The sequence below is a fragment of the Guillardia theta genome, assembly GCF_000315625.1.
Source record: "Guillardia theta CCMP2712 unplaced genomic scaffold GUITHscaffold_76, whole genome shotgun sequence".
In the NCBI taxonomy this organism is placed as follows: Eukaryota; class Cryptophyceae; order Pyrenomonadales; family Geminigeraceae; genus Guillardia; species Guillardia theta.
This window is the reverse complement of record NW_005434598.1, coordinates 270,314-294,941: the sequence shown is the minus strand read 5'-3', so window position 1 is coordinate 294,941 and position 24,628 is coordinate 270,314. Positions and strand designations below refer to the sequence as shown.

Here is a 24,628-nt window from a genome sequence, read left to right as displayed (position 1 = left end):
CATGCCCCGGGCATTTCGGACTTTTAGCGCGAGTCGTCCTCCATTGGGTCGAGGACTGGCTTAAGGAAGCTGTCGTCTTCTGCCAGACCCAGCCGGCAGGTTCGTTCGAGAAACAGCGGGTCAAAGGGAGTTTTTCTTCGCCCGGGGAGAAACCTCGACTGGGGTTCTTGGATTTGTGAAACAAAAATGTCTTTTTCTTGGTTCAGTGTTGTGTCACGTGACCCGTCATGTGAGCCCATCATCCGGGTCACGTCCCTTATCAGCCAGATGACATGACGCGGGCCGAGTGACACGATCCGCTGCCCGAGGTTAGGCCGCCCGAAGAGATCAGGCGTCCGTTCAACCTCCGGACTATTCGCCTCCTTCAGTCCTCCTCCTCCTCCTCCTCCTCCTCCTCCTCTGATCCGAAAAATTTCTTTCAGATAACAAAACTACAGAAGCTCTCATTAGTACCAAGTCATGCAAGTGCTGGCAAGGATTCACCTGTACACGTGGATCTTTCAAACTCTTTGCTATCATTGCACATTGACTTGTGTTCCCAATGACCATCAGCTTCGCACATTTCTTTGCATCCAGTTCTGACAACTTGGAGAAATTCTCCATTAACACATCAACGATCTTGAGGGAGGTTTCAGCGGGTGGAAACATTGCAATCAAGTTGAAAGTACCAGGTTCTTGGCTGTTGTTGATGATGGGTTGCTGATGAGACTTCGGAGCAAAGAAAAGATCTCTTCTACTCTGACATTCATCGCCAACGATGTCGAGATGAGTTCCCTGCATGATACTGAGTTCTGAACATCATCATCATCACCATCATCATCATCTTCTTCTTCCCAACCATCACCATCACCATCTCCATCTCCATCATCGTCATCATTTTTCATAGGCAACAAGAAATTCTTCACCTTATATCCCCAAGGTTTCTCAAGATTGACAGGCACAATCGTTTCATCTTCGCCTCCTATCCACTTGTCATCAACTCCTCCTCCTCCTCCTCCTCCTCCTCCTCCTCCTCCTCATCTGCCCCTCTCCCTCCTCTAAGTTCCTCGTCGTCGGTTGTTCTCGTCTCTCGTGTAGCCCTCCTCCTTTCACTTCCTCCTCCTCCTCCTCCTCCTCCTCCTCATCATCATCATCATCTGGGACTTCCTCCTCGTCCTCATCCTCAGACTAGCTCCTCACCTTCGAGTATTCGAGCATCTTCCACAGCATCTGTGAATGAAAATCCTCTTGTTGACGATCTCCTCCTCTTCCAGCTCCAGCTCCAGCTCCAGCTCCAGCTCTTCCACTTTTGCTGTTCACAAACGACACTAGAAGCTGTTCACAAGCGTCCTGATCTTCCCTGCTCCACTTGACGCGCCTGCTCTTCCCGTCCCCCTTTCTTTCCCTCTCCTCTCTCGTCCTCCCCCTCTCTCCCTCCTCTCCCTCCTCCTGCTCTTCCTCCTCCTCTCTTCGCTCATTGAGGGAACTAACGAGGCGCAGGAGAAGGAAGGAGAAATTCCAGGAACTCAGAGAGTCGAATGAGACAGCACCGAGGAGGAGCTGCTGAAGGAGGAGCTGCAGGAGGAGCGTGCGAGTGATGTTCCATGTTCGCCTCTCCTCCTCCTCCTCCTCCTCCTCCTCCTCCTTCCTTGACTTGTCTCTGAAGAGGAAGCATACGTCTTCCCGTAGGATACGCAGGAGAGCGCACGCAATGTCTTGTCGTATCATCTTCATCCTTCGTGCTCCTGCTCCTGCTCCTGCTCCTGCTCCTGTCTCCTCTCCATCTCCGTCGGTAGAGGCCATGCAGCTGAGGACGAGATCAAGTAGGCAGACAGAGGAGCGAACATCCAGGAGGAGGAGGAGGCGGATGGCTCGGGAGGAAGAGCTCTGGAGCAAAGTATGAGATGTAAGATCGATAAGGAACAAATAGGTCACGTTGTCGCTGTTGCTGTTGCTGTTGCTGTTGCTGTTGCTTACATGGGTCACATTGTTGATGTCTTCACTTCCCATCTGTTCTTTCCTCAAACTTCTCCGATCTTCAACATCTTGCGATCTCTTCCCATGAAACAGCATACAGAGCATCTGATCCCTCACCTCCTCCTCTTCTCCCTCTCGCGGGATGCCCCAGTCACGAGGAAGGAAGAGTAGAGGAGAGGAGGAGGTGGTTGAGGATTTCAAGCGGAGAGGAGAGAAATCGTCTTGGAACAGACCACAACAAGCTCTCTGAAGGAACTCAAAGAAGGTTTGCAACAGGTTTGTGGTATGCTGGGAGTTTGGTATCAGCATACAGCAAGAATGGAGATCACGTGAAGACAACCTGACTTCTTTCGTTCGACAAGTGTGAGATAAAGATGTTGAAAGGTGTGATGAAATCATTTATGCCATACGTGTGCAGGTGCACTATCGCCCTGCCAAGATGTTCTTCTTCGCAGATCTTTGAAACCTGCAAATGCGATAATTACTTCTCGTATGATTTCATTGTCATCTCCATCATTATAATCCAAATCATCACATCAACCATCATTATCTCAACCATTTTCTCCATCATCAGATCCACAACGAGACAACCTGATGGAAATCGAGGCAAGAAAACTCGGTTCGCAAGATACAATCTTCAGCTCTGAGAAAATTCTTCTCCATCTTCAACTTCTCCAGAAGTTGCTGTTGAGAAACAAGAATGAGAAATAACAATCTCATCGGTGCCGAGGCAAAAAGGATCAAACGACCTGCATGACGTCCGGGGGCAGCCGTGTAATTTTCTGTGAGAGAAGCTGCAAATATAATGTTAGAGGCAAATAACATACAGGATGTGAAGAGATGTTTTCACCATCTCCTCCATGATGTCTAGAAATATGAACAATCTAGATTGTTCAACTGAAAAGTATTGTTAACAACTTCAATCAAGGTATGCAGGAAGAAAACTTACCTAACATGTTCCTTACATCGACAAAGACAAAGTCCTCTTGCCTCATGTCAAAGAGAGCACTCAAACACAGCCTGTGTAGATAGATTTACTAGAGCTCTTGCAACAAGGCATATACAAAAAATATTACCTCAAAACTTGTCCCGACTCATCTTCATTTCCATTGACTGGTTACCAAAAACAACAATCATTACATCATTGTAACTTTCAAGTCAAGAAAGCAACCTTCCAACAAACTCATCACAGTTCTTTTCATCTCTTTCACAACTTCATATTTTCTTTTATTGTCTTCGACGGGTACTCCAGAGAATTCACTGACACCCGACGAATGCAGGTTCTTCATCATCTCAAACGCTTCTTCATACTTGCCACAGCCCATCAACTGCAACTTCACTCAGCAAGATTCTCTCACTCTGACCAGTATCTTAACCTTGTCAAAATAGTTACTCCATGAAGTGAGCAGCAGAGAAAAAACTCCTTTCCTTGTAAGAATCAAAGTTTTCTCCCTGATGCATGTGATCGATTGTGAGAAGTCAACAAACTGATTTGCCAACGTTGTCGACAGGATCATGTTGTCCAAGATTTGAATACGGTAAGAAGTTAAGAACTGTAGACGAGAATCTGTTGAATTCAATGTCAAAAACTAATTTCCTGAAGAGTTGCATCCAAACATCATCGTCAACAAAGATATCAAAGGTATGATATCAACACAGGCATCTTACAATCATAGAGTAGCAAAGCTCCATCTGTCTTCGAGACAAAGATCGTCCTTGCATTCACCCAAACAACCGCTCCGATACATTCAGACAGCCTGTGCTGTGAAGCATCATGGAACTTGTATCGCGAGTTGCCCGATGTCTTTGCCAGATTCCAATATTGATTGGTTGCTCCTGACTCGAAGAAAGCAAACTCAACGTTCACAACTCGAAACATGAATCCCCATCCTATCGCCAGAGGCAAGCACGAACTAAAACCTGACAACTCCTTGCTCTTCACACCCGCCAACCCTCCTTTCACTGTCTGCCGAAGTTGCCAAGGAGCCCAACCAAACTGAGGGATCGCGAACGCAGGAGCAAGCTTCGGCCGTTTGATCGCCATCAAGATTTTTGCTTTCGGCTGCAGAGAAGTCAGGAAAACCATCTCGCTACCACCGAAAGCAATCAACGACGAGGATTCCTGGGCGCTTTCAGCCGCAGCCTGCGAAGATGGCGCGACAGAGAGAGAAGTGATGTTGTCAATATCGCACTCATCTCCTCTCAGCATGACATCACTCTGAACGACATTCATCATCAAAACTTGCGAGATTGTCATCAGCAATACAAGGTTTGAGCTTCCCACACACAGGAACTTCCTATTCTCGATGAAATCAATCCGCGTTATCGGACTGTTCTGCACATCCGTCAAGCTCTTCAGCATCTGACATCTCTTGACATCCCAGACAACAATCCGACCACTTTCATGCCCAACTACCACGAAAGTTTCCTGAGGTGAAATTCTTACACACGTGACCCTATCGTTGTTCGACGCTTCATGCACCAACAGACCGAATAAGTTCTCCTCCTGGTACTCGAACACCTTGCACAGTCCTGTTGACAGCCCGATCACCAGGTATCGCCCGCTAGCATGCAAGCAGCTGCACTGTGCCTTGGACGTCGGCGGCAGGTGTGTGCTGAGCCATTCTATCAACCCACAGCTAACTCCTTCGTCCTCTCCATGTACTGTCAGCGCAATCGTGCGCTTCTCTGACACAGACGTGATAACTTCTGCATGAGACTGATGCACAAGGATCTCGTCCTCCTCCTTTACCCCAACCTGTCTCTCATGTCTTCTCTTCTGTTGCTCCTCCTCTTCGCTCGTCTCGTTTCTTTCCTCCTCGTTCTCCTCCACCAACGGCTCCTGTTCCAGGCTCTCTACTTCCTCTCCGCCCTTCAATTCACCAAGGATCTTTCTCAGAGCTTCTTCTTCCGCTGAGTTCAGCAGAGACGAGTCCTTCGTTTCCGATTCATCCAGCATTTCTACGATTCATTCCATCAATCAGTCTTTATCCGCCCCCCCAGAATAGTTTCTTGTTGTTCTTATTGCCGTCATCGTCGTCGTCGTTGTCGTCGTCATCATCAAGAGGAGGAGGAGGAGGAGGAGGAGGAGGAGGAGGAGGAGGAGGGGGAGGAGGAGGGGGAGGGGGAGGGGGAGGGGGAGGGGGAGGAAGAGGAGGAGGAGGTGGTGGTGGTGCGAGGCGACGCCATCGCCACCTTTCTCCTTGCCATCGCCATCCACAATGCTCCAAGCCGCCTCAGAACAGATTTCCCCACCCGGTTTGACTCACCCACTGTGACTCAGTGCTCGGGCCGGCCCGGGCCGCGTGCGGCAGCCTAGACCCGCCGCGGCGCTGAGTCCCGGGCCGGGCTTGGCGGGTGTGCCCGGTTTTGACTCTGTGAGTCAGATGGGGTGCCACTGCCACGGGCCACCGGGCTGTGACTCAGCGGCTGCCGCGTGTGACTAGTAAGGCTCGCGGGCCGGCCCCGGCCGGGGCGCCGGGCGCGGCCGGGGCCCGGCCCCACGGATCGGACATCACCGTGACTCAGTGGCTGTCGTCACATGTTTACTCAAAGTTAGGAGGCTTGACCCTGACAACTGTCGCACTCCAAACCTATTCCTGCCAACTGCTGTCCCCCAAACTTAACTGATACCTTCACTAGTAGTACGGCAGAGCCTGGATCACTGACTCAGTGAGTCCGGGCCGGCATACTACTACTACGTGACGCCGTGGCAGAACGCCGGACTCGATGCCACGATTCTGGGGCCCGGCCGGTCAGCCGGCGACCGCCCGGCCCGATCGGACAGCGAATCCTTGCGAAATCACTGTGTCACGGTGACTCACTGGCAGTGTAGTACTACCGTATGATGCCAGTCACCGGCGGATCGGCCCGGGTGACAACGCTTTTTGATCGGACTCCGGCCCGGATCGGACATGAGCTAGCCTACGGGTAGTACTGCCGCTAGCACGGTGACGCTTCCCCCCCCGGGCATGACTCAGTGATAACGCGGCCGGGCGGGGGCACCTCATCGCGCGGCGAGAACTTCGGAACTTCAAGTCAACTAAGTTGATCGCCCAGCGAGCCTTGGCAACTGACAGGTCGGTGCCTCGCCGTCGGGTATTTAATCGGCGGCATCATGATGGCAGTAGAATGCGAGGCCATGCCATTAGCAGTGCGAGGTGATCGGACAAGTTGCATCGTTCTTCATGAGCTCTCAGACTTCAAGTAAGTTCACTTCCAGCAACAGTGCTAACGATTTTAATTCCAAACGCATGAATCCTCTCAGCGGCTACTCAGTCACACCCGCCCTCCCCGTTTCTCCTTGCGCATTGGCAATGCTTCCTCTAACAGTCTCCTCCCTTTATGATTCGTTCGCTCCAGCTGCACCCCGGCCTCGCATTGCTCGCCTTCAGAAACCCAAGACCTTTCCTCGTCGTCTGTCCTCGTCTCGATGTAGTGCCCCGTTGCCGTACACGAGGACAGCGCACGCATGAAGCCCAGGCCCTCGAAGTCGTCCACCCACTCGCCCCCGCTGGAGGGGTCGGGGAGGGCGGTGAAGTCGAGGAGGAGGTTGGAGGTATCGGAGACGATGCAGGGGGTCGGGGAGGATCCGAAGAAGAGGTCGAAGAGGAGCTTGGGGGTAGGAGAGGGAGGAGAGGAGGAATGGAGGCAGCTTGGCGAGGAGGCTTGTAAGAATGACATGATTGCTCGGATATTGTGGAGTATCCCAGTCTTGCGGGTGATGAATAGAGAAGCGAAGCAAGTTGAAATTGTATGAAGAAGATTGATGATCAAGAAAGTTGCTTTCAAGAAGAGAGGCAGCGAGTTAGAAGGCAGACGCGGAGATGATCAGTAACAGGAGGGGAGAGTGGGAAATGTATTACGAGGTAGACAAAGACGAGGAGGAGCAAGAGGAGGAGCAAGAGGAGGGCGGTGGGGCAGGAGCAAGAGGAGGGTGGGACACGAGCAATACTTGAAGAGTCTGCGAGGGGATGGGACGAGTTGTAGAGTGAGGGCGGTCTTAACTATCGGTATCCTTTAACACTTCTTCGGGAGATCGCAGGGATTCTTTATGTGTCCGGGCTACCAGTCAAATCTCGAGATTTTCGTGACAGTCAGAGCCGGAGGCCGGAGGCCGGGATGGTAGCCTGAGTGGGGCATGGGAGCTAGGGGTGGTATGTGAGTCTACGAAAAGACTCCATTTCACGACTCCGTGCCGGCGCTATAACACATTTAAGATTCAATCTCGAGTGGCGGCGGCTTGACCCGACGAAGACTTAATGTTGACTAAACTTTGAAAGTGACCGGAGCTCGGAACTATCCGAGGAGTATCCGAGGCTTTATTGGCTCGGATACAATAAAGCCTCGGATACTCCAGTTGGCATGTCTTGATGACTCTCTCAATCTCAGTATCAACTTCTTTGAAGTTTAGTCCACTTTATTGATTATGAAAGAGGAGCTACTTTGATACTTTCAGTCCTGTCTTTTCTCCGAGAAGTCCCAGGGTCAAGCCCCCTCGACTCTTCTCAGTTGAGTCTGATTGTATTCCGGCGTTCCGATTTAACACAAGTTTGAGTAAAAGGGATACTTCACACAAGTTTGAGTAAAAGGGATACTTCACACAAGTTTGAGTAAAAGGGATACTTCACAGTCACAGACCCGGGGCTTGCCCGCTCTTCAAGGCATGTAAGGCTTGCACTGGCTATCGTGTTGATCACTGGTGACCCTCAGGGCCTCCGTCCCCGGCTCACTGCCAGGTGCCAGCTCCGTCCGGGAGTTGCCGCCTGGGTACCGTGCCGTGGTCGATTCCGAAGTTCCGAGGAAACTGTTGTGAAAGGCAGTCCGGCCTGAACCTTTGGTACTACTGAGAGTGACAGTAGTGACCGTCTTTGATACGGGCACGGACGGTCCGAGGGCTGACCCTAGGAAGAACTTGGTTCTGCAATCATTCCGCAGCAATAACTAGTGCGCTTCCTTGGAGGCAGGCCAGCCACTTTCTTGTTGGTTTCTTGTCGCTCTACTACTAGCTCCTAAACCGACCGGAGGCACCCGCAGTCCTCGGTCTTGCGGATTAACATCCTTGTTTTCTAGACAGTCTTCTTCTTCAACAGAAGCAGCAAGTCGCTGCGCTACGGCGGAACTAGGCACGACGGTGGGCAGGATATCGGGAAAGCTTTGCAGGAATCAAGTGTCTAAACCAACAGTCAATGGCAAAATATCAATCATTCATGCCTGCCCGCCTCGTCGGCTCCTCGCCTTGTGATCAGCTCGATCCATCGCTCCCGCGCCCTGCTCGTCTTCGTCGTCCGTCCTCGCCTCGATGTAGTGCCCCGTTGCCGTACACGAGGACAGCGCACGCATGAAGCCCAGGCCCTCGAAGTCGTCCACCCACTCGCCCCCGCTGGAGGGGTCGGGGAGGGCGGTGAAGTCGAGGAGGAGGTTGGAGGTATCGGAGACGATGCAGGGGGTCGGGGAGGATCCGAAGAAGAGGTCGAAGAGGAGCTTGGGGGTAGGAGAGGGAGGGAGGGGGGAAGAACGGGATTTCTTGCAAGTCAATTTCGTGCGCATGGAGAGTGGAAGAAAGATTGAAATTGAGAGCGAGGGCAGGAGGCGAGGGAGATGGAGAGCGGAGGAGGAGGCTTAGAGATGAGTTAAGGCAGAAACGGAGGAGGAGGGAGGAGGTGTAGGTGTAATTGTAATAAGACGACTGAGACAATCGGCTGACCCTGCGGTAGCCCTGCAAGTGATCACGTCACAATCCAACTGTCACCCACTGCCCGGGGTCTAAGGGTTGAAGTATTGGGCTCCAGGGCTAAGTTCTCTTTGCTGCCCTAAGAATCTCCCCGAGGCGAACTCGCAGGAGCAACACTGCGAAGAAGACAAAACTGCGGCTGGGAGATCCCGGACGCCACCAGAGGCCGTCAGCAATCTCCACACATAAAGGAATAATAGCTACTTTACTACCGCTGTAATCCGTACATGTTGATCTACATTACTTGCCCCGATCTCCTGCAGGAATTACTCTCATCCTCGAGATTGTATTTTCCTCCCATCTACCCATCATTCCCCAATCCTCAGTCGAATCTCTCCTCCTGCTCTATTCATTCCTCGCCCACACTAGCCCGGACAAAGTCTTCGTTCACTCACACATTCTTTCCCTTATCTTCATCTCTACTCTGCTTTGATGGTATACTCAACTTCTCCCTCTCTCCCCCCCCTCTCCTACCCCCAAGCTCCTCTTCGACCTCTTCTTCGGATCCTCCCCGACCCCCTGCATCGTCTCCGATACCTCCAACCTCCTCCTCGACTTCACCGCCCTCCCCGACCCCTCCAGCGGGGGCGAGTGGGTGGACGACTTCGAGGGCCTGGGCTTCATGCGAGCGCGGTCCTCGCGTACGACAACGGGGCACTACATCGAGGCGAGGGTTATCTGTAGAAACTCATGGGGCCCTGCACGGCAAGCAAGTGAAGACCTTGAAGGATCTGAGATGGGAAAGAAGGTTGACGAGAACAGGCAGGGGCAGCCTGTAGGAGATAAGAAGCTTATCTGACGAGAAAACAAGTACGTTGGTTGGTGCCACAGATTTCTATGAGATGTGATTGAATAGATGAGGGAAATGAGAAAGCCCTTTACCATCTCAAACATACTCGGATCCTGTCTTCTCTTCCACGAGGTTGCTGTATTGTAATCTTGATTGTTTTATCATCGTTATCCTCGTCATCCTTGGATCATATCAAAGGTTCATGATCATGACTTTTTTTGAGATGAAGCGACAGATTGCACGAGTGCAACGGGCTTGCTCGTACAGCATCTACACCATGGCAGCGTCTGCTTTTCTCTCAGCTGTAGCAAACATGATACCATTATGTACACGGTTGTAAAAGCCCTAGCAAAGCAGGCTCGTAGGATTAGGAGCAGAACCTTTACAGAAAGGAGATTCATGTAGTATTGAACGCTTGCCCAGCATCACAAGCATACAATATAGTGTGATCCAGCCAAAAGAGTGTGTTGAGTTGTGTAATGATGTTTCCACAATCTTTCAAGTGTTTATTCGTGTGTATAATACCACTAACATATCATATCCATTCTACATCCCTCCACCACTCCCTACTCCTCATGCAATTACCCTCATCCTCTGCCTCGTCGGCTCCTCGCCTTGTGATCAGCTCGATCCATCGCTCCCACGCCCTGCTCGTCCTCATCGTCTGTCCTCGCCTCGATGTAGTGCCCCGTTGTCGTACGCGAGGACCGCGCTCGCATGAAGCCCAGGCCCTCGAAGTCGTCCACCCACTCGCCCCCGCTGGAGGGGTCGGGGAGGGCGGTGAAGTCGAGGAGGAGGTTGGAGGTATCGGAGACGATGCAGGGGGTCGGGGAGGATCCGAAGAAGAGGTCGAAGAGGAGCTTGGGGGTAGGAGAGGGAGGAAGAGGGGAGGATACATTGAGAGAGCTTACGGGAGTGAAGGGAGTGCCACAATATGCGCAATATGCACACCCCATGGCTTGTGCTCAATTAGATGCCAGGAAAGAGATGTGCTATGTCAGGAGTGAGTAAGGGTGCTCGGAGCAAGGAGGGTGGGAGGAGGAGGAGGAGGGTGGGAGGAGGGTGGGAAGATGATGAGAGGATGATGAGAGGATGTTCAAGATAACGGGTACGGGGGAGGAGAGTCTTCCCCCACATCAGGGGGCTGTTCCCCGTCTCCCCTCCCTCATTCCTCCACTGGCGTCCGAGATCTGTTTTGACTCTCTGACCACCAAATCATCCAGCCCGCCTCACTTTTGGTCCTACTCTCCCATCAAGGCAGTGATATCTTCACTATAACATTCAGTGCTGCCTCTGCTCGTTGATCACCGTGACGTGACCAGCCTTCAACCCTCACGTCATTTCTCAACGGTTTCGGCACTAGATGGTGACCGGGCAGCGGATCTGCAGGGTCAGCGACTGGCTAATAAGACCGACGGTTGAGCACACTCAAGGCTCTTTCAAGGCTTTATTATTACTCAACCGTTGCCAAGTTGGCACACCTGTCGGAACGGTTACTAAGTTAACGGCGGTTAGTCGGGTGACTGAGTCAGGATCACTCAGCCGGCCCGGGCGGCGGGGCGGCCCGGCGTGAGAGTCCCTGGGCCGGACGGTCGGGGGCCGATCACGCCGGCAGGGCCAGAACCGCCGGGTCACCGGGTCGGGTGACATTCACTGTGACAGCCTCCGAGGCTCCCGGTCCGTCACCGGGGCCCTGAGCCGGTACTAAGCCGCTGACTCGAGTCACCGAGTCTCGGCGAGTCACGCCGCCCGGCGCCGGACTCGGCGGACGGCATTCAATGATTCCCCGGGCCCCGCCGGCCCCCCCCCCCCCCCCCGGCGGTCACCGTGCCGGGCGTCCCAGTGACTCCCTGCCACTCGGAGTCCCCCTCGCTCACGCTCTGAGCCTCGGAGTACTGAGGTGACCGGGCCGGGCGGCCCGGGCCGGGCAGTCCGAGTCAGACCGTACTCCGTACGGTACGGTGTCGGGGACCCTTCACACCGACACTCACGAGTCAGTTTGACTGTCTCTTTACTCAAAGTTAAGTTAAAATCAGTACGAGGACTAGTGAGGGCTCACAAGAGTCTTGAAGCGGGTGAAGTCTCAGTGCGGTAATGGCCCAGTACCCACCCCCTGCCTGACTAAGGTAGAGTCCTCGGACAGACCTCTGTGAATCCTGAAACCCTGGGACCCCATCAACCCTGCTCGAAACCCTCTTGGAGACCTATGAAAATGAAGCATACCAGTTCACTTGAGCCTCAGAACCACCCACCCCCTCACTTGTTGGGCGGCGACCTTATTACCTTTTTATTTTCAAGTCGATTTTTGAGCCCAAGTTTCACACTGGAATTACTATCAGGTAAACTTCAAATTGATTACATAATCTTCATCATATTTTCCAAATTTAGATTTTCAATTTTATTGGATAGTTGACAAGCGTGCACCGCCTTGTGCATCCATGCAGCCTCCCCAGGTTGAGAGCGAGCGATGCAGAGACTTGCTGGTCCTCTTCGCACATGCATGAAGACATGAAGAGGAGGAGAAGATCCTGACCTCATCTGATCCCTTGCTTCCCTGTGCCCTATCTTTTCTTTCATTCCTCTGTTCACTATATTACTCCACTGTGAAAATCCTGTGAAGATGGTAAAAGTTGCATGTAATGATCCTGTTCTAAGAGTCTAGTCGAGCCACGAGCTGTTCAGTATGGTGCACTGGAAGTATGGAGCTCTTTGTGCTGTCTTCTTGAGTTGTTTGGTCATCTACATCTCCCATTTCGTCGTGGTGGACTCGTTGAACGTGAGGAGGAAACTCCGAATCGTACAGATGCGAGCATTGCAAGTGCGAAGATCGTTGCAGTCAGGCTGCTCAAAGGTGAGGGAGATGAAAAATTCATCCTTGGCACAAAGAAATTTCTCGATCGCTGCTGCGGGTTCATGTCGCTTTAACACTTCTCTTGCACTTGCGCTTCCCTTAGGGCATATCACAAGCAGCATGCTGAACGACACGTTGGAAGGAGGAAGGAGGCAAAGGGACAAGTGTGCAGTTTCAGTTCGCAGGCGTTTTATCTTCAAGATCACCGATGGCTCGTTCTCTCAGCTTATCTTGAACTTTCTTCGGAGTGCTTTCTGTCAAGGATCAGAGTGTAAGGATTCTGAATTTCAAGTGACCGATTGCCTGGAACAAGCGTTGAAGTACCCTCAATTCTTCAGGTTTGCAATCCTGAGTCATCCTCATTACACGTTGCTCGATGTTTACAAGCGGAAAGATCATCTGAAGGAGAGGAGGTCCACAGTTAGTTTGCAGGCCCAGCACTATCAAATCTTGGACCAAGATGGTTGTTCAACAGTGAACTTCATCATCAGGGCAGAAAACTTTGATCTTGACTTCAAGAGCGTCTTGCAGTACATTGATAGCTGGCATCTCGTCAAGTTTTTTGAGTTTCACAAAGCATTCATCATGAACAGGTTTCAGCAATCCTACATTTCCGCTGTCAACCTGGTGCAGGGAAATCAAGTTGACATGGATACCATGACCTGGTTCAACGACATTTTCAAGGAAGACTTTGTCACGTTTGGCTACAAGCCCGACCAGTTTGCAAACTTGTCCATGAACACAATAGACAGAAATGAAACTTGTTTCTCTGTAGGACATGAAGTATGTGAAATTAGGCCCTGTGAACCTCGGGTCTACCGCGATCAAAGCTTTGCTTACGGAAATATCCGACATCCTTTTGGGTACAGCCGATCTCATTATCCTCGTTTCAATTTCAACGCGCAGGTTATCTTGAGACTCCCTTCCCCTCCCCCTCCTTCCCCTCCTCCTCCTCCTACTCCTCCTCCTTCCCTTTCCCAACTTATCTGTCTTCGTCTCTCCATCTCCATTCCTCTCCTCTCCCTCCCCTACATCTCAATTCCTCTCTTTCATCCTCTCTCCCCTCCTCTCTTGCTGCTTTGTGACGGTTGCCTTGTTCTTCAGTGCATCGTGTCACTCCTCGACAACTTCATCTACATGCACGTGTTGAAGTCAGGAGGGTCTTCTTGGGACTCCTTCATCAACCGATTCTACTGTGGAAGAGACAGGAAAGAATGCGATAAGACCAAGTTCGTTCTCCTGCCGTGCAAAAGAGCGTTTCTTGACTTTCCTGATCACTTTCGCTTCTCTTTCGTCAGAGATCCATATCGCAGAGCAGTCAGCATGTACCAGATGGCTGTCTCTCCAGCCTTCCTAACAGGCAAACAGGTATCGTTCGCTGAGTGGGTCTTGAATAAGAGTGCGTTGTCAACGAGGGTGATGAAAATGCATTGGTTGCCCCAAACTCACTTTCTCTTCACCAAGAATCTCTGCCCCGTCGTTGATTTCATCGGGAGACTTGAAAACTTTCATCAAGACGTCATGACGATTCTCCATCGGATCAACAATCACAATCTCACTCAGTTCTTCCTTGAGGGAAATTTTGTTGTGCAGAACGCTTCACCGGATATCAAGGAGAAACAGAAAGACTTTGAGACGATCACAGGGCGTGTAGAGGAAGAGATCTATCACGGTTACAAGGACGATTTCGAGTTGCTAGGCTATACAAGGAAGTAGGAGAAACTTGTTTATTTGTTTGTTTACAATCTCACGACTTGTGGAGCTTTCTGACATTGTTGTGAATTTGATGTCATGTTGAAATATAAGTTTGCTGTGAATTTGTTTTCTTGTCTTGCATGAAAAGGTATGAAAGTGTTTTCGCATTTGCCCCGGCGGCAGTGAGAAATTCGTGAGATGTCTCAATCAATCTTCTGATTGAGAGAGCAGAAAAATTCTTGATACTGCCCAAATCTCTTTCATAGTACTTCGTCTGCTTGCCCGTAGTAGCGATTAATGTACCTGTTTGCTGATTACTATCACGCAGTCAAAGATTAAATCATCTCACTTCGACTTCATCGGCTGACACAATTCATCTGCAAACATGGTCAACAAAGAAACAATCACGAAATACGAAAGGCTTACTGAGGGGATAGAACTTGTACAACTTGATCTCTTTGAGAGCGTTTCGAACGTTGTCAGGAATTTCTTCAATCCTTGATCGCAGAGCCTGTCGTGGCAAAGTGATTTGTCACCGAGACATCTTGACGCAGTTTGCTCAGAATCAGTTTGATGGGAAGCGATTGTTCGCATGTGAGATGAGGACAAGTGTAAGTCATAGGAGAGCGAGTTGCGATGTGAGTGTAATATAAATGACCTCTTTCTGATCTTTGATCTTCTTTTTCGCTGCTGCCACCGCATTTCTGCGCACTTGTTACTGGATGAAGACAAATCGACAAGTCAAGGACTTTATAGTTTGTGTGAGATTCTTTGCTTGTGCAGCGCTGAAATGTTTGCAAACGAAAGTGCATGTCAGAATGAGCTAGACTGATACAGGTGAACATGAAAGCATCTTTATCATACTTCAGCGACTCTTCTTCTTTCTTCTCCTTCACAACCTGTCAAGCATGCATCACAAACACCCCAAAAGGAGCAAAACAGCGTTTCACCTCCTCCACTTCATCCATCTCCCAGTCAAAGTCGAATACAAGAGGGTTCTGTGAATCATGTGTTGATTTTCACCTCCCAGCAATTTCAGTCTTTCACCTTTCTCCCTGGGAGTTCGCAAATGATGTCAACACATGTTTCTTCCGTGTACGCCTCTTGCTGCAATGATGAGTTAATAGCGAAACTTGAACATGACGCCTCGTCCTCGTCTTTCCTCCTCGCCCTCTCCCTTCGTCCCCCTCTTCCTTCTCGTCCTGTTCAACATTGTTTACCTTGTGGGGGAGGAAGATATACGGCATGCAATAATCAAATGCTCTTGTTCTTTCTTCTTTCAGGTTCTTCAAAACTCCCCTGCAATCGAGCATTATGCACCCATCATCTCCAACAACTTTCTCATCTTCAACTTCTCATCCATGTAGCATTCACCTTGCTTTCCGCTGTGAGCAGCTCAGACACCAGATGTTGTTTTTCTTCGGATTCACAACCCTCCTCCTAGGAAAAACTGCGTAAGATGCTCAAGTCTGAAAGTGAAGCAACATACTGCTTCTTGCGTTCAGGAGTCTCAGCTTGCGGATGTTGTTTGAGTGGAGGAACCTGATAGGATTTTTCAGTGTGTGTTGTGAAGTTTTTTAATCTCACAGCCAAGGGTGCCCAACTCATCTTGTACTCCGACATGGGAACGATCTAGAAAGTTTAAAACACATTCAGCAACAAGAATGTCACGATCATAGTGAGAGATGCTCCGCCTCTGCATACGGATGTTGAGAGTGTGTTTTGTTAGAGATGCTTGATATGGAAAATCACCTTCTCTTCAACCATCTGAACGCTGTTCAACCCAACTTTCTCCGGAAGAGAAACTGCAAGATGTTGAGAAAAGAAGAGAAGGAGGAGGAGGAGGAGGAGGAGAAGGAGGAGGAGGAGGAGGAGGAGGAGGAGGAGGAGGAGAAAGAGTGGGGGAGGAGGAGAAAGAGAAGGAAGAGGAGGAGAAAGAGAAGGAGGAGAAAGAGAAGGAGGAGGAGGAGGAGGAGGAGAAAGAAGAAAGAGAAGGAGTGGGGGAGGGGGAGGCATATTTACCTGCCGTCTTCACTGCGATGATCACGGGAATATGAATCACCTTATCAACATTTCAGACGGGTGATCATGGAGGTCAAAAAGAGCAAAGAGATTCTTCTTATACTGCTGCCATCATTCTCGCGCTCCCCTTGAATCTCCTCCTCCTCCTCCTCCTCCTCCTCCTCCTCCTCTCTTCACACCATCATCATCACCACTACTACTATCGTCATCACCGTCGTTTGATTCGGTGAAATCGGAAACATTTGCGGTTCTGTGCTTCCAAAGAGATAGACCTTGTATGACAAGTCAATTATGAGCTGAGTATGAGTAAACGAGTTGTTTTTGACGCCTCATCATGTTCAAACTTCCTCTTACCATATGTGACGGCTGAAGCTCTTGGCAGCAAATCTTTCCGACCTTTCCCAACAAAGTGATCTTCACCAAACCAAGTAGTGAAGGAGGGGGAAGCGATGGAGTGAGTGAGTGAGTGAGTGAGTGAGTGAGTGAGTGAGTGAGTGAGTGAGTGAGTGAGTGAGTGAGGGCGGGCGGTTGGGAGCGAGAGGGAGGGAGGAAGTGCTGAAGGGAGGGAGGGAGGAAAGGGGGCGGCGGGGTGGAGGAGTGGACGGGGCATTGTCAACCTGCAACTCCTTGTCTAGGTGGGAGAAGTCCCATTGTATCTTGTAGATCTGACAATCACGTCTTCACATCCTCAGATGAAGCAGCAGGTCATGTTCACCTCCTCCAACTGCTCCAGCTCTGTTCCGCACAAGAACACGTTCTTCCACAATTGCGGTGAGCGTGTGTCTTGTTGGTAGTAGGTGAGTTGAACACGGACAAGAGGTAGTGACAACAAGTCCTCACCGACTAACTTGCTATCGAGAAAATGAGCAGAACAGAAGTTTGAAAGAAGGAGGAAGAAGAAAATCTTGAATGCAGCGATCAGTCGAGCATCGGTTGGAAGCTCAAAAATTCCTCACCAACAACAGGAATCTGGAGTGAAACATTGTACTTGCGTTCTTCATGACATGTTGTGTGGTGTCTTGTTGGAAGACTGAAGGGAGAACATTGAGACAGTGAGGCTACATGGGATATTGTTAGAATCTTCGACGCCCTCAGTCACTGACAACACACCTGAAACAATCAATTTTCCTTGGGAAAGCTCAGGGACCAGTCATCAGGCCCATCGCACGATTGCTTCATCCTCCTCGCCAGCTCTATGAAGACAAACACAGTGAACAAAAGTTTCAGTCAATCTACACACAACAAGGTAGCTAAGGCTGTGATGAAACAAGACTTGAACCATCCCTAATGTCATGATCGTCTCTTTTCATAATAAGAAGCATGCTGACATAATTGTTTAAAGGAGGTTTGGAAACTACAATCATCCTGCAGATCATATATAGATATTCGCACAGCATGCACGGAGAATCGTTTTATCGATTCTTCCTATGCCTCTTCCTGTGCCTCGGTCCTTTCCTCTGTCCCTTTCTCTGCCTGACTCTGCCTGTATCTCTGCCTCAGCCTCCGCTGCTGATAGCCAAGAAAATCTCTATCGCAACAGCGTGTGGATAGAAAATACACACTAACACAGAAAGGTATGTCCGGATCCTGGGGAGGAAAGACGCTCAAGGCTCTACCAGCCCACTGCATTTGATTATGAAGCAAAGAATGTGAGGACTTGAGCGAAAACACCGACCAAGAGAGTGTCGGTAGAGCAGTCGAGAGAGCACAAGGGGTGCAGACTATCAGGAGCATGGGAGTAGCCGGATCCTGGGCCTGTAGTGGATATCCATGCAGGGACACACATTGAAGGAGCACAGTGAGGAGAAGATGAGGATGAGGAGGTAGTGGATCATCAGCGGCAGCATCAGCAGCATCATGGATAGCGGCAGGACACGCTGTGTTCGGTAGTTCAGCATCGCAAAGAACCAGTCCTTGGGATGCGCCCACAGCGTAGCATGGCCTCTTCCATTTCTTTTGTATACCCCTACTTAGGCCTTCCTCCAGATAGGTGAGGGTACTGTACCCTACCCTAATTTTTACATATCAAAGTTCCTATGATTTGTGGGTACTTCAATAATTCAAAGACTACCCCATATCTTATATGATTTTGAAGTGGTAGGGGTGATGACGCTATGTCAGAGTGTTAGTATTTAGGAAAACGCACCGGTACTTCATAGTTCTATAGTACCCCAGATTGTTGGGTAGCATTCTCAGTACCGGTACTATCTGAGTACCCCCTCAAGACTAAATGATTTCATGGGTATGCGACTAACCGGGGGTCAGTGTGTACACCCCCATCTGGTGTGCACAAAGGAGGGGTATATCAATACCTCTTTTTGATGTGGAATGGTAGGGTAGGGGTAGTTTAGATCGTGCACTGGGAGTAGTCGGATGTGGACGCAAAACATAGGGGTACACAAATGTATGTACCCTACCTCGACAGACTCTTTTGAGTAGAAAATGGGGGGTACTTGTTGGTAAAATAGGGGCAGGGGTAGTCGTAAGCATGTGTAAGTGATAATATTCCCATGGGGTACACCATTTTCGAAATGGTCGCAAGCTTTTTGAAATATTTCAAATTTTCTTCAGTAATTTGACGACTGTAGATACGTCCAGTCCATTGCCTACCGGAGCGTAGGCAGAAAGATGACTCTTTCAAATTTTCTGTCTAATTGGTTTTGATAAATTTGAAATTGTTATCTGGAATTTATTTGGAAAAAGTTCAACTCTGGGAAGGCTGGGAAACTTAAAAAGTTTTACATTTTGAGGGATAAGTGCTAAAATTCCACCGGGCATCTTGAAATTCATGATAAGATTTCATACAGATTATGCCACCTGCTGAGATATTATCTTAGTATTTGAAATTAAAGGTGGATATTTCGAGGGAGATTTGGTATAATATGCAAGGTCCTATAGCAGGCCTCACATGCAAGGGAAGAGGGAGAGCGCGGGAGCCAAGGGAGGGAAGGAGGAGGGGAGAATGGGATGCGAGATGGAAGAGGAAGCAATGGTATGCGTCAATGGAACCATGGAAGCGAGGAGAAGTGTCGGTATAGAGGGATGTAGAAGGAATGGTGAGGTAGAGCCGAACAAGTCAGTCGGGCTGAGTGAGGAACAGACGGGATTGAGGAGGGAGAGATGAAGAGGAGACGTGAGAGGAAAGCAAATAGAGCTCAAGTGCGCAAGGATCGCAGTATAGAATGGAGGATTTGAACTGTCAGATGAAAACTCTTTGTTTGTGAAAGAGCAATGGATTCACGAACTGATATCCGGGACGGTGCGGCAAGAGGGCCAGTGATGCGTTTGCAATGTTCATATCATCATGATGAGTTAGGTCAACGTTCGTGATGGATACTTTCTTTGTACTCTCAAGAATCATCGTTCTTCCTTCCCCTCTGCATATCCGGGCCAAAGCACCGGCTTCTGCTCCTGATGTTCTCGGCTAGCAGTGACATTTGGTTGTTTCCATCAGGGAGCACGACAGTGCTTTGACATTGAAGCTCTGAGATCACAAACTATTCGACACTATCCTCATGGCGATCTTCATGCACACTAGAGGAGTGTTGCAGGTGGCACTGACTCAGCGTAAACACCTGGAGCTGACGTGTGGCAGGTGCTTTGCAACACTCCCAACGCACGAGTCAAACTGCTGAAGGAGGCAGCATCCAAGGTAAGAACTGCTGCTCGATCTTCATTGCCTTCTCCTTCTTGTCATCACAAGCTCGTCATCATGAACAGATGGCGAAAGCAAGAGGAATGGTTAGCAGAGCCAAGCCGGCCTCCCGCAGTTTCAGCAGCCAAGTATGGAGATGTCATGATGCATGGAACGAGTTGGTCTAACACTTCTCTTGTCGGGATTACTATCAGGCTCATGCTCATCGAAGATACATTCTCCTCGGTGCCGGCGTGTCATGTGGAGCGGCTGCCCTCTGGGTGGCAAACAAGAACATCCCGCTTTCAGAGATTGTTAGTCCAATCAGTTCCCTTTCTCCTCCTCTTGCCCCTCCTCTTGCGCCTCCTCTCTCTCTTGTTCTCCTTTGATCGGCTTGCTCATGTTGCATTCTCAGATCTTCGGGTATAAGAAGAAGGAGCCGACAACGGCTGATTTGCCTATCCCTCGTCCTCCTAGGTGTGGATTGTGGTCACCACCATTGTTGTCACCATCGTTTACCTCGCTCTCGCTATCAGCTTGAGGCTTAGTTCATCATGTTATCTCTTCACCATGTGTAAACTTCCATCTCACCATGTTCTGACACTCCATCTCACTTTGTTCTTTCCTGTCATTTCTCATCTTGTCATCCTGCACTCATCTGTGATTTCCAGCGAGGAAGGGAATGTGCATCCTTTCGAGCGGTTGCCATGGTGGTATCGGGTGACTCATTAGATGCTTGCTTTTTCTCTGGAACTCTGAAGTTTGATCTCTACAGCTCTACATCGTTGCTCGTCGTGCAGTCTACCTTGTCATCGTGTTCGCACCTTTCACCGCCGTCTCACTTGTTCAGGTTGTACGATTGAGATGCGTGAAAGTGTTTCTATTTACTCAAGATGATCGATGTTACAAGTTGAATGGTCGAACCCCTCTGACTTATTGCCATTGCAGACTTTGAACCCGAATGATCCCTGGCTCCGAGAGTATTGGTTGGAGATGATGGTAAAGATGTAAACCATGTTTGTTCTCGTAGAGTGTGAGACTTCGACTAAGTCAGTTGTGTCCGATGTTTTGTATTATGATTGATGTGCATGATGATGATTGCAGTTAGAGCTGTGAAGTTTTGAGTTGTAATGTTATCCATGCTCATCTTGCATCTTGCAGGTCAAGACTCTCGAAAAGGCCGGATGCAGCTTCATGAAATTTGGGCAGGTCTTGCTGTCTTCTAGAATCCTCTTCTTCCACATCATCCCAACAATCTTTTTCGATCAATATTTTGTTCTGTATTGATCGAATTGACTGTTCTTGATCTTGATTGATCAGTGGCTGTCAATGCGTCCGGACTTGTTTCCACCTGATGTTATCAGAGTGAGTTTTTTTATTCTTCGTCAGGGTGATGATCATGACGTTGATGATAATGACAATGTTTGCAGGCCTTGTCTCGTCTGAGAAATGACGGCAAGATGACGAGGAGAGATGGTCCTGTATCTGATGTTTCATCTCTCAGCCCCTTCGCACGATTTCGAGTACACGAGGAAGGCGATTGAAGAATCGTTCGGCAGGACGATTGAGGTTGATGACATGTTTTTCTTTGTAATTTCTCCTCCTTATGATTGTCTACAGGAACTTTTCGATGAGTTCGATAAAGTTCCTGTTGCAAGCGGCACTATTGCGCAGGTACAACATGAGTCCAACATGCAACCTTGTTGTCCTTGTGGTCTGACTTGAGAGAGAAGGTTCACAAAGGAGTGTTGAAACCCGAGTTTGCACTTGAAGGAGGACAGCGCGAGGTTGCAGTGAAGGTGATTGTTATGTTGTTCTTAGCACTCAGAGTGGTTTGATGCCAGAATGCAACAGGTCAGACACCCTCAGGTCGTTCACGAGACATACTACGACACAAGACTGCTGTTTGACGTTCTAGACTGGGTTTGAGTCTCCTGCGTCTCTTTTGTGCCTGACTTGGTTGAACAAGGTCGGCAAGACTCTCCTTCAGACTTCCCAGCCTTTTGACAAGGTTCCTTTCAAATCCTTTGTCAGTCCTTTGACAACCAGGGTGACTTGATCGCATAGGATGCTTTCAATCTTGCTCTTAGAAGACAAGTGGGAACTGTTTCTTTATGACTTGAGACGTTCAGCTAGTCAAAGTTCTGTTTCAGGTGGATCTCACCTGGGAGGCTTACAACCTTCAGCTGTTCAACTGGAACTTCCAGGTCGTTACCTTGTCAAATTTCTGCGCGTCGATTCTTATGGATGAAATCACAGGGAGAGGAGATCATCAAATTCCCTCAAGTTTTTCCTCATCTTGTCTCTCCGAGGTCTCCTACGTCCCCCTTACCTTCCTCCCCCACTGTCCCTCTGGCTTCGCTCTTGAAATTCTCCTCAATGATGTTGCCTACCTCCCCAACGCCTTCGACTTGTCCTCCTCTTCAACTCCTCCTCCTCCTCCTCTTCCTCCTCCTCTTCAACTCCTCCTCCTCCTCCTCTTCCTCCTCCTCTTCAACTCCTCCTCCTCTTCTTTTCCTCTTCCTCCTCTCACTCGCTCTCATCCTGTCGCTTCTCAGCGTCTTGACCGAAACATGGGTAAACGGAACAATCGTGCAAGACATCTTCAGCGAGGTGTTGACCCTCCGCATTTGACATCTTTTTTGTCGAGACTGATCGGAAATATCAGGTTGGGGACAAGGCAAAGGCAACGTATCAACGTTTCAGGCATGACATGACAGGCTTGTTCTTGATCTTGCTCAAGGGTTGTTGCTGCAGCGATGAAGTTCACGCGACCAAGAAGAAGATGGCACAAGTTGACGAGCAGTCGATCGTGTGTTTGCTGCTTGACAATTGTTTGATCAGGCCATCTTTGACATGAACATGAAGATGTTTCTTCGTGACAACTACATCCATGGTGAGTGACGACTCTGATCAAACTTGTTTCAAGTCGATGGATGGAGGGATGCTTGGATGATTCTTGTGTGTCAGGCGATCTGCATGGTGGAAACCTCATGGCTGCTCATGACGGCACTCTCGCGGTCTTCTGCTCTTCTCTCTCTGCTACCTGCCTCCTCCTCATCAGCTCGTTACCTGCCTTCTCCTCATCAACTTTCTCCTCTTTTCCCACTCCTCCTCTCCCACTCCCCCGCTTCCTTGCTACACACCTTTTCTGCCTCTATTCCCCTCTATCTATAATTGTCTCTGCTTGCTCACCTTCCCCTCCTTACTCGCCCCCTTATCCTTCCTCTTGCCCCCTCTTCCCTGCTCTCGCTCCCTCCTCCCTCCCGTCTCTCCCTCCCGTCTCTCCCTCCCGTCTCTCCCTCTTCCTCGTTGTCACCTTTCAGTAGGTCTTCGATGCTGGTCTCACAACCGCTTTGAACGAAGACATCGCTCAGGTCCAACTTTGACACACGTCAACACGTCGACGACTGACTGACTTCCCTGCGAAGCCCTTCGGCTACTTCCTCCACTCTATCTGCACTGGCAGATCCGACAAGGTGAAGGCACAATGAGAGCAGGCGGAGTTTGACGTGTCAACAAGGTTTCTGAGAAGTTAATCACATTCAACACGATCCCGAAGGAGAAGGTATGCGACAGAACGCATTGGTCTTGACTCTCATCGAGTTTCTATCAGATTGACACGGAAGCTTTCAACAATGACCTCAGTGATGTCATGGTGCGTTGTCTCAAGATTGATGAGCTTTGGACGAGTGCCTGTCCCTGCTACCACCATGATCATATTCATCATCCTCATCTCCTGCCCCTGCCCCTGCCCCTGCCCCTGCCCCTGCCCCTGCCCCTGCCCCTGCCCCTGCCCCTGCCCCTGCCCCTGCTCATGCTGCCCCTGCTCATGCTGCTGCTGCTGCTGCTGCTCCTTCTCCTCAACTGCATGAGCAAAAAATCCTTCTATTCATCTTCCACCTTGCTGCTCTACATCCTTCACAGTGCTGTTCAACTCCTTACCTCCGTCGATTAACAGAAACAATATGTTGGCCACGACTCGATGCACTCTCCTGAGGGAGGTCAGAACTATCTTTCTCGTCCCCTGCCCTCGTCCTGACGTTTTCCTCCCTTCAGGGCCTATCGACATGGGAGGTCTTATCGGTTCGATCCTCCGCTGCATGCAGGTAGAACAGAGAAGCTTTCTATCCTGCTCTTGGTTGCTTTTTCATCTTCATCGCCCATATTCTTGTCTCTTCAGTCTTCTTCGTCCATGTCCTCTTGTCTTCGTCTGATCTCACCACCCTCAACTTCTTTGAATTCGTTGTTCTCGCTGAGAACTCTTTCAACTTCATCCCCTTGTCTCCAGAGCTCCCTGTCTCTTGATTCAAAAACAAAATACATATCCCTTATTGTCCATCCTCTTCCTCCTCCTCCTCTCTCCCTCCTCTTCCTGTTCCTGTTCCTCTTCCCCTTCCTCTTCCTCCTGCTGCTTCTGCTTACTTTCCCTCGCTCTCTCCTCTCAGGGTCACGGGCTTGTCCTCCGGGGTGACGTGGCGGTAGCTCTTAGTGCGTTGATCTTTCCCAGCTGATCTCCTGCAGGTCACGCTGATGACCATGGCGATCTCCGAGAGTCTGATCCGCCAGCTCGACCCGGACTTTGACGTGGTGAGTCAGGCGAGCGATTGACGTGACGGTGTCAAGCTTGATGTAACTGGGTCGATGCCAACCTGAAGTATCTTGTCTCAGCTGTCCGATGGTGTGATCATGTCGTTGAATCTCTATCTTGTCTATCAGCTGTGATTTGCCCATGTTTCTCGTCAATCTCTTTCTCTCCGCCTCTGACTCCGATCTCAAGGTTCGCAGTGCACTCCCGTACTTCGTTCGCTTCCGCTCATGGTGATTTTCCCCGGCCCCTTCGCTCTCCTTCTCCTTCCCACTCCTCCCCACTTCAATCCTCCTCCCCCAATGACTCCCCCTCCTGATTTTTTCTGCTCCTGCTCCTTCTACCCCCCTCTCGAAACC

General features: G+C 49.9%; 5 protein-coding genes across 5 annotated transcripts; 2 read left to right on the top strand and 3 right to left on the bottom strand.

Annotated features, from left to right (window-relative positions):
- Positions 1 to 3,592: 3,592 nt before the first annotated feature.
- GUITHDRAFT_143572 (hypothetical protein) lies at positions 3,593 to 4,915 on the bottom strand (the record flags this gene model as incomplete). Its single annotated transcript, XM_005826297.1, has 1 exon — positions 3,593 to 4,915. One exon carries the CDS (start codon positions 4,913 to 4,915, stop codon positions 3,593 to 3,595), a length of 1,323 nt encoding a protein of 440 aa, XP_005826354.1.
- A 3,248-nt stretch (positions 4,916 to 8,163) lies between these two features.
- Positions 8,164 to 8,505, bottom strand: GUITHDRAFT_143571 (hypothetical protein; the record flags this gene model as incomplete). Its single annotated transcript, XM_005826296.1, has 1 exon — positions 8,164 to 8,505. The coding sequence occupies one exon, from the start codon at positions 8,503 to 8,505 to the stop codon at positions 8,164 to 8,166; it is 342 nt and encodes a 113-aa protein (XP_005826353.1).
- Positions 8,506 to 12,162: 3,657 nt separating this feature from the next.
- Positions 12,163 to 14,046, top strand: GUITHDRAFT_114569 (hypothetical protein; the record flags this gene model as incomplete). The annotated part of the gene is made up of 2 exons (XM_005826295.1): positions 12,163 to 13,113; positions 13,435 to 14,046. 2 exons carry the CDS (start codon positions 12,163 to 12,165, stop codon positions 14,044 to 14,046), a joined length of 1,563 nt encoding a protein of 520 aa, XP_005826352.1.
- A 239-nt stretch (positions 14,047 to 14,285) lies between these two features.
- On the bottom strand, positions 14,286 to 17,030 carry GUITHDRAFT_143568 (hypothetical protein; the record flags this gene model as incomplete). Its single annotated transcript, XM_005826294.1, has 18 exons — positions 14,286 to 14,328; positions 14,375 to 14,402; positions 14,452 to 14,536; positions 14,684 to 14,729; positions 14,890 to 14,924; positions 14,976 to 15,023; positions 15,073 to 15,132; positions 15,246 to 15,324; positions 15,400 to 15,465; positions 15,515 to 15,567; positions 15,613 to 15,657; positions 15,778 to 15,830; positions 16,048 to 16,087; positions 16,260 to 16,319; positions 16,402 to 16,461; positions 16,665 to 16,712; positions 16,763 to 16,951; positions 17,004 to 17,030. 18 exons carry the CDS (start codon positions 17,028 to 17,030, stop codon positions 14,286 to 14,288), a joined length of 1,065 nt encoding a protein of 354 aa, XP_005826351.1.
- Positions 17,031 to 19,562: 2,532 nt separating this feature from the next.
- On the top strand, positions 19,563 to 23,989 carry GUITHDRAFT_143567 (hypothetical protein; the record flags this gene model as incomplete). The annotated part of the gene is made up of 26 exons (XM_005826293.1): positions 19,563 to 19,598; positions 19,643 to 19,699; positions 20,097 to 20,158; positions 20,353 to 20,401; positions 20,457 to 20,531; positions 20,630 to 20,680; positions 20,843 to 20,890; positions 21,002 to 21,046; positions 21,112 to 21,157; positions 21,186 to 21,250; positions 21,302 to 21,355; positions 21,415 to 21,480; positions 21,536 to 21,604; positions 21,651 to 21,692; positions 21,835 to 21,888; positions 21,941 to 21,993; positions 22,240 to 22,294; positions 22,350 to 22,493; positions 22,526 to 22,577; positions 22,652 to 22,701; positions 23,011 to 23,058; positions 23,113 to 23,160; positions 23,205 to 23,249; positions 23,298 to 23,339; positions 23,643 to 23,685; positions 23,865 to 23,989. 26 exons carry the CDS (start codon positions 19,563 to 19,565, stop codon positions 23,987 to 23,989), a joined length of 1,524 nt encoding a protein of 507 aa, XP_005826350.1.
- Between the last annotated feature and the right edge of the window lie 639 nt (positions 23,990 to 24,628).